Below are 13652 nucleotides of genomic sequence, written 5' to 3'. Positions count from 1 at the left end.
CTTCTCACCATGCCTGGTGTGTGGGCAGGGTGGGTAGCTGGTTCCAGGGACAAGAATCACATCAGGGGCTGCCATTAAGTTGGGAAGGAGGGGTCCTCCCCTTCCCATGAGAATCCTTTATTTGTCCCAACTGAGGGTGGGTGTGGGGTGTTAAATAAGATTTGACATAGGTGGGGACGCTGTACAGGGGGTCTGGGAAGGTGGCTGGGGGCGGGCAGCAGGTCAGTGCACCTGAGGCTGGGGGTGCCCGTGGCAGAGCCCTCCTGGTGGCTCAGGAGGTGGGCCCAGCTTCTCTGCCTCCTGCTCCACTGACTGGCTCCCGTACGCACTGTCTTCCTTCATCTCTGCAGGGAGAAAATGGGGTCAGGGCTTCAGGCCTCCAGGCCCAGATCCACCTTCCTGGGAGGCCTCTTTACCTGTGCTGGGCAGCTTGTCTCGGGTCTCCGGATCTCTCAGCAGCCTCACCCCCTCTTCTAGGCCCATGTCAGACAGGGCATCCTGCAGGCCTGCCAGGTCCCCACCAGCAAGCTGAGAAGGCAGAGGGATGAGGTCTGAGTCATGGTTAGGGTGTGTGCTTGGGAGCCCTGGGGCCAAGGAGGCATCTGACTTCTGAGATCTGAAAGGAAGCTGGGAGGGGGCAGGGCGCAGGGCACCCACCTCGTAGCTGCGCAGGAGGCTGCTGCTGGGTGAGGCCGTCTGTCGGTACGTGTCCACCAGGCTGCGCAAACCCAGCCGCTCTGCCAGTTCTGCCCAGCTGCCTTGGGCTTCTGGCCCATCTAGCAGCTGCTCTAGGTTCTGCAGGGCTGTGTCACTAAGTGACAGCCCTGGCCCTGAGGGGGACACACATAGAGAAATGTTGGTTACCTCCAGAGTTGGGTGGGGACATGGACACCTGAACACTGCCTTTCTCCCAAGGTAAGCAGACAGACAGGGCCATGAGGGGTGATGGATTCGGCCGGGGTAGAGAAAGGGAGGCCACCTTCAGAGATCCTGAAGGAGAAGAGACCTCTGTGAGGAGTCGGGCTGGGGATGCTTGATGCTCCTCACCTGTAGGGCTGGGTGGGGTCAGGGGTGGCTCCAGGGTGTTCTGAGCGGCATTGAGCAGCAACGTCTTCACCTGGGGAGACAGCCGCACCTCTGACTACCTCCCGCCCCATCCTTAAGCCTGTGTCTTTAAGTCCAGATCCTCTGGACCCTGTCAGAGCGCGTCTAGTCCCAGGCTGGCCTCACCTTGGTGCTGCGAGTGAGGTCAAGAGGTGTGTGGCCCCGGAAGCTGCTTCGGGTGTCCTTCTCAGGCACCTCAGAGTCTGAGTCGCTATCAGAGGTAGGGGGTGAGGGCAGTGGGCACAGGGGCTCCTCGTTCTCAGCATGAATGTCAGCACCTGGGAGAGGGAGGCCGTCGTCAGGAGGTATGGTGGGAGCCCACACTAAGGACTGCAAAGTGGGGGGACTGGGAAGCGCCTCTTTCCCTTCCCCCCACCCTGTTCAAGTGCCCCTGAGGGTGAGACTGACCAGCCTTCAGAAGGAGGCGGGTGAGGGTCGGGGACCCCAGTCCAGCTGCCAGGTGCAGGGGTGTGTTTCCCGCAAAGGTGCGAGCGTTCACATTGGCCCGGAGCTGGGGGTGTGAGCAGTGAGGGTTGACACCACAGCACGGTCCCCCGGCCACCCCCCCACATGCCTCATCACCATCTTTGATCCCTCCAACACCCTTGGCCCCACTCCTTCCACAATCCTCAGTCCCACCTTGGTGACCAGATGGGTGACCAACCCCAGCTCCTCCATCTCTGTAGCTAGATGCAAGGCTGTTCGGCCCCCCTGCCGCTCTGTGGCCTCCACTTCAGCCCCGCTGTCCACCAGCAGATCCAGGCACTCGGGGCTTCGGGCTCGGACTGCCAGGTGCACTGGATACAGTCCTAGGGAGGTGGGACGCTCAGCCTGCAGCTGTGACCCCTAAGGCAGCCCCCGGACCAGCCCTGACCATTCAACCTCGACACCTCATAGTCCACTCTGGGCACTCGCCAGATACCTTCCCTGGTCCCCACCTGTCCCCTAGTCAGGTGAGATGGGGAGCTCACCCTCAAAGTCAGGCATGTGCAACAGCTGGGGCAAAGCGGGAGCTCCACTCCGAAGCAGTGCACGCAGCAGCTCGGAGGCACCAGCGCCCGCCCGCAGCGCCAGGTGCATGGCCGAGTCTCCATGCCGATCCAGCAGTGCTGGGTCTGCACCCACCTGCAGCAGAAAGCTCACCACCCTCGTCTGCCCGGTGATCACCGCCAGGTGTAGGGGCGTCTAGGATGAAAGAGGGTGAGGGGTGAGCCAGGCCCGAGACCCACCTGCCTTCCAACCCCTCCCACCTCCTCAGTGGGCGCCCCTGCACCTGGTGCAGGTGGTTGGTGAGGTTGACGACGCCGAGGTGCTGGGCGTGGTAGATGACATGGGCTATCTGCTCAATGACACTGGTCTGCTCGTGGATGATGGCCAGGTGCAGCGGCCTGGGGGTTGGGGAGCAAGAGAGTCTGGCCTAGCCACTCAGAGCATCCTTCTGTCTCAAAGCCCCATCGCCCCCACAGTCTCCTTCACTGGGGCCCGTGGAACCCAGCATGTGGCCCAGGGCATCCCTGCGCCTGCACTTGACGTTTCTCCACACCTTTTGAGGTATGTAGGGCTATTATTGTACCCCTAGCACGGTCGAAAAAACTGGAGTTTGGAGAGGCCATGCACCTTGAACAGAGCTGGTGAACAGCGAGGCCGGACTTGAAACTGCAGGGCCCGGCTCCGTGCATGTCCCGTTCCTGCCCCCCACCCAGTGCTGAGTTGCCTGGCCCTCTCGGTTGCCTACGTGTCTCCGTTCTCGTCCTGCGCCGTCAGCAGGTGGCGCTGTCCTGCCAGCAGCGCGCGCGCATCCGCGGTGACGCCATAGTCAAGTAGGGCCTGGGCACTGCGCTGCGCCAGGCTGAACAAGCGCGCGTTGTACTCTCGGGCTGGGGGCGACATAGGGCATGGGTCAGGGCTGGGTTCTCAGTCCCGGGCATCCCAACCGCCTGCGCCCCAGAGGCCATACCTCGCTGCAGCATCTCTGGGGCCTGCAGCTCGCACTGGGAGGTCCCGGAGGGGGCCCTTGGCTCTGCGGCTTCCTCCCTAGAGTCATTGTCGGGTACCGAAGCGGCCATCTGTGCCCCACCCCCGCCGCCAGGGTAGCACCCCATGGGGGCTGCGCCGGACTGGTAGGGGTTGTAGGCCAGGGAGGAGGGGAAGAAGCCAAGGCTGCCACCTGTGGGTACAGGCAGACTGTGGGAAGGGGGCACCAGCCAGGAGATTTTTTTTTTTGAGACAGAGTTTTGCTCTTGTTGCCCAAGCTGGAGTGCAATGGAGCCATCTCAGCTCACCGCAACCTTCACCTCCTAGGTTCAAGCGATTCTCCTGCCTGGGCCTCCTGAGCAGCTTGGATTACAGGCATGCGCCACCACACGTGGCTAATTTTGTAATTTTAGTAGAGATGGGTTTCTTCATGTTGGTCAGGCTGGTTTCGAACTCTCGACCTCAGGTAATCCGCCCTCCTAGGCCTCCCAAAGTGCTGAGATTACAGGTATGAGCCACCGAGCCCAGCCTTTGTTGTTGTTGTTGTTGTTTTTTGAGACCGAGTTTCGCTCTTGTTGCCCAGGCCAGAGTGCAGCAGTCTCGGCTCTCTGCAACCTCTGCGTCCTGGTTCAAGCGATTCTCCTGCCTCAGCCTCCTGAGTAGCTGGGACTACAGGTGTCTGCCACCATGTCCGGCTAATTTTTGTATTTTTAGTAGAGACGGGGTTTCACCATGTTGGCCAGTCTGGTCTCAAACTCCTGACCTCAGGTAATCCACCTGCCTTGGCCTCCCAAAGTGCTGGGATTACAGGCGTGAGCCACTGAGCCCAGTCTCTCCCAGATTTTTTTCCTCCACAGCTTCTCTTACCTTTACCCCTCCCTCCATCAGCACTCCCTTACCTCCTCCTCCAGCTCCTCCATAGCCCCCGGCCGAGCCCCCAGAGCCTCCACCCATGTGGGAGCCGCCCCCAAAGGGGTGGGAGAAGGTGGGCAAGGCCTTCCTCCGCTTCCGCTGCACCTCTTCCTTGTCTGGGCACAGAGGAAAATGAGATTGAGCCCAATTATTATGTCATGCCTCAGGGGCCCTTCCCAGAAGAACTCTCAGGCTGGCTCCTAGGAAGCACCCCCTGGGAGCCTCCATACTCCTGACTTGGCTCATGCATTCCCACATCTAGACCCTCTTCTAGCCCAGGCTGGCCCCCCGCCATCCCCCTGGGGTCCTCAGCCCAGCTCCACCTTCCACCAGCGGGTAATAGGTGAACTGTTTGGAATCCGACACGTCCCCGCCTCGCTTGCGCTTCAGTTGCAGGAACACGGTTACAGGCCGCTCAATCTTCATCTTGTGATAGGGTGGTGTCCGGAACACAATGGCATACTGGGGGGTGCAGGGAGACACAGGGTGTCAGTGAGTCCTTTGCCTAATTCAGTCCCCAGCCGGGGCCCTAGCCCTGGGTACCTGTTTGTGCACATCTGTGGGAGAGAAGTCCCCAAAGGCCTGCCATCCATTCTCATCATCCTCATAGAACCGAACCTCAATGTCATCTACAAGGAAAATGGAGGCTTGGCCGAAGCTCCTGGTGTGAATCTCCAGGGCCATTTACCCAAGAGCTTCCCTGGCCTCAGTTGTACACTGGATGTCCTTGGCACCCAGCCTGGGCTCCAGTCTCACCTTTCTGCACCTTGTCACAAAGCAGGTAAACTTCATCTCCACCCCGCACAGAGCCTGCTGTTTTGTCCATTCGAGAAATCTTCAGGTTTGATGCCCCCGGAGACTCTACGGGGTGGATATGGATTAGCTGAGATGATACCAAAGCCATGGCCACATTTAAGGAGCTGAGTGCTTTGTATTCCTTATCTCAGCAACCCCAGGAGCTGCAGGAACCACCCAATGTATGCATTTACTAAAGACAGAAGCTTCAGGGGGAAAAATGACTTGCTCAAGATCACTCGGCTTATACGTGACAGGGCCAGGTTCTGAAACCCAGGCCTATTTGACTCCACAGCTTGAGGTCACCCCTCATGCTACCTCTGCCACTAGGCCTGGCACCCTAGGCAGTCAGAATACTCACTGCTGTCATGGATGGGCTGGGAGATGACTGGCTTCAGGGGCAGAGAGAAGGAGCCATCACTGGCTCGAAGGAAGGCAGAGAAGCGCAGCCGGACAATACTCAGATCCATGACCTTCTTCAGTTCTTTGGCCTCCTGCTCCAGCTCCCGCCGCTCAGCCTCTGGGCAGTGGGCACATGTGTGACACCTGGGCTTCTCTCTCCCTGCTCCTTCCATGAGCACTTCCCATGACCCGTCTGCACCCATACCTGTAAGGCCCTGGGGCCTGGAGCGGAGCCGCTGCCTCTGAAGTTTTTGTATCATAATCTCCATCATGTTCTTCTTGGTCACATGCAGGACACCCAAGTTGTTAAATCTGAGAAGGGGGAATCAGAGGCCTTGGCCCATGCAGCTCTTCCTTCCTGAGGCATCTTCCCCATTGCCAGGGATCAGCTCAGCCTCCTTCCTCAAGGAAGCCATTGTAGATTTTACTTGGGCCCTTGGGTTTGGGGACCAACCTAAGGCTCTACCCTTGGTAAGATGCTAAGCTCACAGAGGTGGGCTGGGGCCTACAATTGGCACGCAATGATGGGGCATACCAGTGGGGGTCAGGGGTAGAGGGCACTTACTGGGCAGTCATGTCCTTGGGCCCTACAGAAACGGCGCAGACCCCCAGCTCCGAGCACTGCTTGCCCACCAGACTGTGGGCATGAGCACGAGGTGGGTCACTGTGTGTTACCAGGTCCACCTCGATCTTGGCTGGTCCCTCATAGTTACAGATCTAGGAGGGGTGGGGACTGTCAGTCATGGTCTTGGGTGTGCTGTCCACTTAGCCCACCCTCTAGCACCATCCTGGCTCACCTTGACAGTGGGATAGGTCTTCCGGCCCTTCTCACTGGAGGCACCGGGCAGCCCTCCGTGGGAGGGACCTTCACAGCCATATCTAAATCGGAAGCCTCTCTGAAGGTCCAAGGGCAGAGTGACATTGTGATCAGGGAAGACCCCCCCCTCCACCAGCCAGCCATAACCTGGCCAGCAGTGACCACAGTGCCTGGTAGTGTCTGCCCTGACCCATAACCACATCTCTGTGATCAGCAGCAGTGACCATCTAATCCCCTGTGGCCTCCTTGGACAAGGACCCCTCCATGTTCTTGTCCAAGGAGGCCACAGGGGATTAGATGGTCACTGCTTGCAGCCAGCTACAACTACCCCATTTGTCCCCAAAGCTGAAAGTATTCCACACCCTCCCTTTTGCTCACTCACCTGCTTAGGCTGTTCCACGATCACCAGGTAGGGGCCATCAGCTGGGGACAGAGAGACCTTGCTGAGCTACATCTCCAAGCCCCTCCCCCAGGCAGAGGGCACATGCTCTCCCTCCCCCTCCCTTTAGGACTAGAGGAGGTTAGTGGAACTTACTGACCTGTCTCTGGGGCTGGCTCCTTGGGTTCCACAATGGAGGAGTTCAATTTGAAATCATCATATTCAATAATACCATCCAGACCCTGGTTTGTAGAGAGACTGGGGGTGGCATCTGACTCTCAGTGCCCCACCCGCCACCTCCCATCTCCAAGTCCTCAGTGGTCACTCCCCCTCCTCCTCAGGCATAAGAGAAAGTTCTTTTTGGAAGCAGAGTTGCAGACAGTTGGACAGACTGGCAGGCTAAGAGCACCTGTGAGCATGCAGGTGTAAGGCAGCAGAGGGGGCTCCAGTAGACAGGTGGACAGACACGGGGGGCAGCCGGCCGGGTCGGGGCCAGGCGGCGTGACTCACTGGGTTGTAGCAACTCTCCATGTCTCTGGGCTAGGCCCGGCTCTGTCTAGTGGCTCCGGCCAGGTTCTGCTTCCTAGAATTTTAGGCGCCAGCCTAAAGTTGGGAGGAGTTGTGGAGGGAAGGGGGTCAGATCTACAGTGGGGATGGGCAGAAGATGGGGGCCCAGATTTGGGGGAGGGTCCGATCTCCTCCAGCCGCCTGTCCGGGTGTGGTGGGTGAGATCCGGTGGAGAGCGAGATCCGGAGTTGGGCTTGGCCGGGGAAGGAGCAGGAAAGTTAGAGCAGCTTAGGAAAGTCCCGAAAATACCAGGGGGAGGCGGGGCCGGAGGGGGCGGGCCTGGAAATGACGCCACTGGCCCCGCCCTCACGACGGGAGGGGCTGGAGGTCCTAGCCAGTCAGTTGGTGCCTGCTGAAGAGCTGCGGGCAGAGGGCGAGGAGAATCGGGGAAGCTCTGGTGGGGGTTAAGCCCCGTCCTCCCTCCAGGGCAGGGAACAGAAGGGTCCTTCACAGCCTTGGGAGGCTGGCAGTCTGAGGCCAAGTCCACTTCCCGCTCCCCTCCCCTGGTCTGGAGCAACCTTGGGATTTTCTGTCATGAGGGAGGCCACTGCTGATAAACCCCGGGGGCTTTTGTGGGGACATTCCTGAGGACGCACGGCCGCCTTTTCGAACTGCTTGTAGGCGGGGGCTCTCCCGTGGGAGGCCCTGGGGTTCTGCCCCGAAAACGCGATTCTGGGGCCGCGGGAAAAGTGTCTCCTCCTTGGGATAGGCTCCTCTTTTCTCTCCCAAACCTCACAACAGCCGCTGGTCCTATACCGCACTGGCTCTGGGCGCGCAGGCGACAGGGAAACCTCTGCACGCTCCCCACCCAATACGAGCGTGTGTCTCCATCACAGCTCCGCAAGTTTCAGCTGTAGTGCTTGGGTGCATGTTGTGTGTGCATGGCGTCAACATGAGTGAGCAAGTGAGCATGTGTGTACATAGGTGAGTCCCGAGCTTCTCAGTGTGGGTGCGGGTCAGCGCCTGTCTTGATGTACAGGCACGGGTGAGCGTATCTTGAGTTTGTGCGTGGAGGGTGTGGGCGCAGGCACCGGTGCATCGGCGGGCGCGTCTCTGAGTGCATGTGTGTGCGCCGGCACCGGTGCAGGTGTACGTATGGGTCCGCGTGTCTTTGTACGAGGATGTCGACGTGGATCCGAGTGTCGTCGCCTGTGCGCCCTCTCTGGATGTGTGCAGCTGCTGCTTTCCAGCCCCGGCGCTGTCCACTAAAGGCCCTCCTCCCTCTCTTCTCTTGTCCCGGCCACCCAGGGGTCTGAACCCAGCCACTCACCGTGGCGGCGGCAGCTCCGGTTCCGGCTTCTCTCCGCGCCCGACCCACCTAGGACCGGCCACGACACCTCGCCAGCCAGCAGGGCTTGGGGCCGGGAAAGCCCCTTCTCGAACCCCCCAGGGGGAATTCCCATGACGTTTCCGTGCGTCACGCCCCATGCCCTTTTTCATTGGCTGAAAGTTTAACTCTGAGCTGGCGCAGCCAACCCGGAGCGACTCGGGCGTGCCCGGAGGGGACTGGCTCGCTCAGGGCGAGGAGCTGGGTGACCGGCCACCAGGCACAAGCTCGGCCGGGGACCCCCGAGAAGGCACCCGCTGACCCAGCGCCACCCGGGCCGGAGCTTCCGCTCCTGCTCAGCGTTCGCTGCGCCTGAAGCTTGGCTTTCTCTGAAGCTGGGGAACTCCAGGGGGAAGCCGGCAGCCCCTGCCCGGAGCGGCTCACTGCCGGGAAGTTAGAGGAAGAGGAAGGAAGTTGCTCTTGCGGTCGGTCCCGGGTGCCCTCTGGTGGCCTCCCTGGGGCCTTGAGGAGACTCCGAACGGCCCGGGCCCCTCTCTCCCTCGGTTTCATCAGCCTCAGGGCTCCCGGAGAGACAGTCCCAACCTTGGACATTTTAAAAAGTGGCAGGTTCCCAAAGCGCCATAACTCAGGAGCTCTGCGCAGGAGAAGGGAAATGAAGTGTTTATTCAGCATGGAGATCTGGATTATTAGAACTGAAAAGGCATCCATATTTACACAGCTCAAACTTCCACTGCTGTGGGAAATTGCCTCTTGTTTTTAGTGTCAGGCTGGAGTGCAGTGAGGCGATCTCCGCTCACTGCAACCTCCGCCTACCGGGTTCAAATCATTCTCCTGCCGCAGCCTCCCGAGTGGGCACCAACCACCATGCCTGGCTAATTTATATATTTTTAGTAGGGTTGGGGGGTTTCACCATGTTGGCCAGGCTGGTCTCGAACTCTGACCTCAGGTGATCCGCTGGCCTTCACCTTCCAAAATACTGGGATTACAGTCGTGAGCCACCACGAACGGCCTATTTATTTAATTTATTTATTTATGTTTTTGAGACAGGGCTTTGCTCTGTCACCCAGGCTGGAGTACAGTGGCCTGATCATGGCTCACTGCAACCTTGAACTCCAGGATCCAGTGATCCTCTCACCCTCCTTAGTAGCTGGGACTACAGGTGCACACCATCACACCTGGTGAATTTTTTTTTTTGAGACGGAGTTTCGCTCTTGTTACCCAGACTGGAGTGCAATGGCGCGATCTCGGCTCACCGCAACCTCCGCCTCCTGGGTTCAGGCAATTCTCCTGCCTCAGCCTCCTGAGTAGCTGGGATTACAGGCACGCGCCACCATGCCCAGCTAACTTTTTGCATTTTTAGTAGAGACGGGGTTTCACCATGTTGACCAGGATGGTCTCGATCTCCTGACCCTGTGATCCACCCGCCTCGGCCTCCCAAAGTGCTGGGATTACAGGCTTGAGCCACCGCGCCCGGCCCACACCTGGTGAATTTTTAAATTTTTAGTAGAGACGGATCTCACTATGTTGCCCAGGCTGGTCTTAAACTCCTGGACTGAAGTGATCCTATTTTGGCTCACAGACTTGAGCCACTGTGTCCTGCCAAATTGCCTCTTATATACATTGCAATTTCCACCTGAACACTTCTAGAGGCAGCAAGGTCAGGACAGGAATTCACCAAACACTGAGTACGTAGATGGACCTCTCTCTGGTCAGTAGTGTTTCTTCTTAGGAAGTACCATAAGTAATCTCCATGCCTGGAGTCCTTCTCCCTTAGGCTTATGGTAGATAATAGGCTATCTAGGGTCTTTCCTGCAACTTGCCCAGACAACAGAATCACAGGCCTGCACTGGCGCTAAGTAAAGAGAGACTATTATGTTTCTTGATTAGGGCTGTTTCCTATTATTTCCCTGCCCTCCTTCATCTTGCCTGCAAATATGGTGTCCCAGGCACTAGGTTTGTGTACTTCAGTGGAAGTTCTCATTCTCCCTCCCAATAACCTTAGGAGGTAAATATTACCTTTACTGATAAGTCAGGTGTCTAACCCTAAATTGCTGAGACCACCTTGGTCGTGGAGACCCTAACCCAGGTAGCGCTGAAGGAATTAAGAAACAGACACAGAGATAGAGTGCAAAGGTGGGCTCAGGTGGCTGACAGCATTCTCAGCTGAGAGCCCAGAGCAGACTCTGACCCATGTATTTATTCTTTGCATTCCAGGGATAAGTTTAACAAGCGGATACTCTGTGCTCTTTCATAGATTAAAGGCAGCTAGTGTTTGTTCACTATAGGCTAAAGATATACTAGAAAGCATTCTTTGCGAGGGAACAATGGAGGCAGAGTCACATATCCTGAGTTCAAAGAACTAGTTCATCTGGTGTGAGACATATTCATATTGTTTACTGTTTTAGAATGCCCTGAGCAGTTTTCTGCTTTGGGAGTCAGTTGGATTTTCCTTGTCATTGCTCTCAGCAAACAATATAATTTATCTCACACATCAGGATTTGTTCTCAGCATTTCCCCCTCTGTTTTTCTGCAAACCTAGGTAAGCAAGCACAGCTTTATCTTGGTGAGCTATTTCTCGGAGGATTTGGGATCTGCATCTGCAGACCACACAAAGAAAAAGAAGACAAATTAATAACACAATCATAACAGCAACCATAGATCCTCCAAGTGTTTTTACTCAAGTTGCAGGGTTCAAGGCTGCTATTCCATCAGCAGCTCTTTCAAGTACTTCAGCTCCTGGAATGAAAGTCAGATGTGCTTGAGAGGCTTGAAAAACTTGTTCCTAATGAGAACACATGGACACAGGGAGGGGAGCACTACACACTGGGGTCAGTTGGGGGGAAATAGGGGAGGGACGGTGGGGGTTGGGGAGCTGGGGAGAGATAGCAAGGGGAGAAATGCCAGATGTAGGTGATGGGGAGGAAGGCAGCAAATCACACTGCCACGTGTGTACCTATGCAACAATTTTGCATGTTCTTCACATGTACCCCAGAACCTAAAATGCAATAAAATAAATAAATGGGGGGGGAAAAAAAAGAAAAACTTGTTCCTTCTGTTTCACAATATCCAAAGATAAATTTCTTGGATGATCCTTTAACTGTCTCTTAACTCTTTCCCATTCATGTTCTGACTCATTATAAAGGTGAGGAGTAACACAAATCAGAAGTATTCCAATCACATTTCAGTTGCACTCTATATTCTAAACTGATTGCTCAAGCTCCCAACCATATGACAGTTTGTTGGAGGTCATTAATCTGATTAGCTATGTTCTGACCTATTTTAGTTTGAGAATTCCACAGCAGAGTAGAATTTTCTGCCATATATTTACATAGTCTGCTGGTCTGCTGTTTGCACTGTTGAATGTAAAGCAACTCCAGCTACCGCAGCAGTGGCTGTGACAGCAATCGGTCCCATAATGATTAAGATTAAAGTAGCAATGAAACGCCAAGAGTGCCTCAAGATCTTTTGAAGAATTTCAGTAATAATAGGCACAGAAGGAGAGGCCTCCTAAGGATGAGAAAACTTCACAGGTATCCATACTCCTTGGGCTCTTACCACTAAAATGGAATAATCAGTATTATACAAGGAAGAATTCACACAAGAAAGCAATCTACATTCTTGACAAGTCACATGATTATTAGGGAGATCAAGTTTTAAATTGCCCATCACAAGCAGGAAAGAGGGGGTGGATACAACTCTATATCCAGACTGTATAATTGTGAACCAATTCTAACATGTAATTAAAATTACATTGGGTTGGCTTAGTGTATTTTCCTTCCCAAATCTTTACCTTTTTCAGTGCCATTAATATTTTCCATAACTCCTTATGTTTGGCTTCTGCAAATGGCCACATCATTTGAAGTTGAGGTTCCGCTATACCACCATTATGCCCAAATAATAGGAACTTTTGCTGTACTTCTTATGGTTTCCACCCTCTGATCATTTTGTTTAGATGCAGGGTGACCATTACCTACAGACTGAGTGGTGGGCCTCATAAATGCCTCTTTAGGGGACCAGTCAATAATGACTCCACATGAATCATTATGCAACATCTCTGCCTGCCCTGCGATACAGTCTTCCCAAGAAAATACCTTCATTTTTTTCTGACCACGTCCAATCCACTTTACAGATAGGTTTTTGAGGGTGGTAAACTTTGATTACAGGAACATAATCACTGTAATAAATACTAAGACCAGAAAGCATATGTAATTGTGCCACAGAGTGATTACATTCAAGCGCTATCACCAGCCAAGACTGATGGCTGGGAAGTAGGCAACTGTTGGCTTTTCCCAAGCAAATAAGTGGAGCTCAGATCCCAAGGAGATATTCATAACTGTTCTCTCCTCTTGAAGGTGAGACGGGCCCCAATTATGTATAGGTTCCGGCATCCAAGAGCTATTATTAGTATATACATCTACTAACTTGCGGGATCGAGTCAAGTCATATGTCGCAATAAAGGAGGGAAAGGAAGGTATGCCCAATATGTGAAATTTCCTCCTACTTCTGCCCCTACTCCAGGAATACTCACTGCCATGGTGATAACTGCCATCATCACTACCAGCAAGTGACTCATAGTAACAGGCTATCCTGCTTTTCTCAGGTTTTCCTCAGCCACCTGTGAAAGCTTCTTAATCTGACCCCAAGTCAGTGGTGATATTTGGCATGCTCCCCTTGTGGGAGCAGTACTTTGTCTCAGTGTTAGTCTTGCCATCTCCATGACGGGGGTTGGGGGGGGTCCTCTGGTTCCTCCCAGAATGCAAAGCTCTTCTTTTGTATCTGGCTTATGATAAGGCTTTAAGTATCTGGATGGTACCCACACCAGCTGTTGATTTGGACTTGGAGAAACACAAGCAAATTCTCTACCTCATGTTATTACATCGCCTTTTCCCCAACTTTTTGTTAATGGGTCTCGCCACCAGATTCATTGCCCTAAGTTCTCTTCTTGGATTGTTTATTCAGGTATTGTTCAGCTGCTATTTGTCATCCCCTTGGCAAACTTAAAAAAATTTTAAGTTAGTAACGCTAAGTTATGTTGCATTTGTGGGGTTCTGTATTCACTGTTTCCCCCTTTCTGTTTCTGCAGTTGCTGTTTAAGGGAAAGTTTCGTCCGTTAGACAATAGCCTGTCCCCTGAGAGTTATATGGGATACCTGTAATATGAGTAATGTTTCATTGTTTAAAAAATGCTGCTAAGGAATGACTAACATATCCTGGGGTGTTATCAGTTTTTATGGAATACGGAATACCCATAACCGCAAAACACTGTGTTAGCAAAATACCGTATTAGATGTTGTTTGACACAAGCTGATGATTCACCAGTTTGACATGTTGCCCAAACAAAATGAGAAAAAATATCTATACAAACATGTACACATGCTGACTTTCCAAAAGATCAAACATGGGTAACATCTATCT

At 54.3% G+C, this 13652-nt stretch overlaps 1 protein-coding gene across 4 annotated transcripts; it reads right to left on the bottom strand.

Moving 5' to 3' along the window:
- Positions 1–74: 74 nt before the first annotated feature.
- NFKB2 (nuclear factor kappa B subunit 2) lies at positions 75–8393 on the bottom strand. Of its 4 annotated transcripts, none has more exons than XM_032281442.1 (23): positions 8221–8393; positions 6894–6986; positions 6544–6625; positions 6387–6427; positions 5985–6083; positions 5753–5904; positions 5393–5499; positions 5147–5305; positions 4747–4851; positions 4534–4619; positions 4314–4452; positions 3978–4106; positions 3062–3271; positions 2840–2981; positions 2378–2492; positions 2076–2289; positions 1744–1913; positions 1513–1615; positions 1231–1382; positions 1048–1117; positions 658–830; positions 417–528; positions 75–347 (listed from the first exon to the last, which is right to left on the bottom strand). In XM_032281442.1, the coding sequence occupies exons 2-23, from the start codon at positions 6912–6914 to the stop codon at positions 223–225; spliced, it is 2706 nt and encodes a 901-aa protein (XP_032137333.1). In that variant the 5' UTR covers positions 6915–6986; positions 8221–8393; the 3' UTR covers positions 75–222. The 4 variants fall into 4 exon arrangements, with proteins under 4 accessions (XP_032137333.1, XP_032137336.1, XP_032137335.1 ...); XM_032281445.1 differs by having other exon boundaries at positions 75–344; positions 8221–8383; XM_032281444.1 differs by lacking the exon at positions 8221–8393 and adding an exon at positions 8048–8213.
- Positions 8394–13652: the final 5259 nt, after the last annotated feature.

This window comes from Sapajus apella, unplaced genomic scaffold (genome assembly GCF_009761245.1).
Source record: "Sapajus apella isolate SASKATOON/1434 unplaced genomic scaffold, GSC_monkey_1.0 scaffold13, whole genome shotgun sequence".
NCBI classification, from domain to species: domain Eukaryota; kingdom Metazoa; phylum Chordata; class Mammalia; order Primates; family Cebidae; genus Sapajus; species Sapajus apella.
This window is presented reverse-complemented; position numbering and strand designations above follow the sequence as displayed.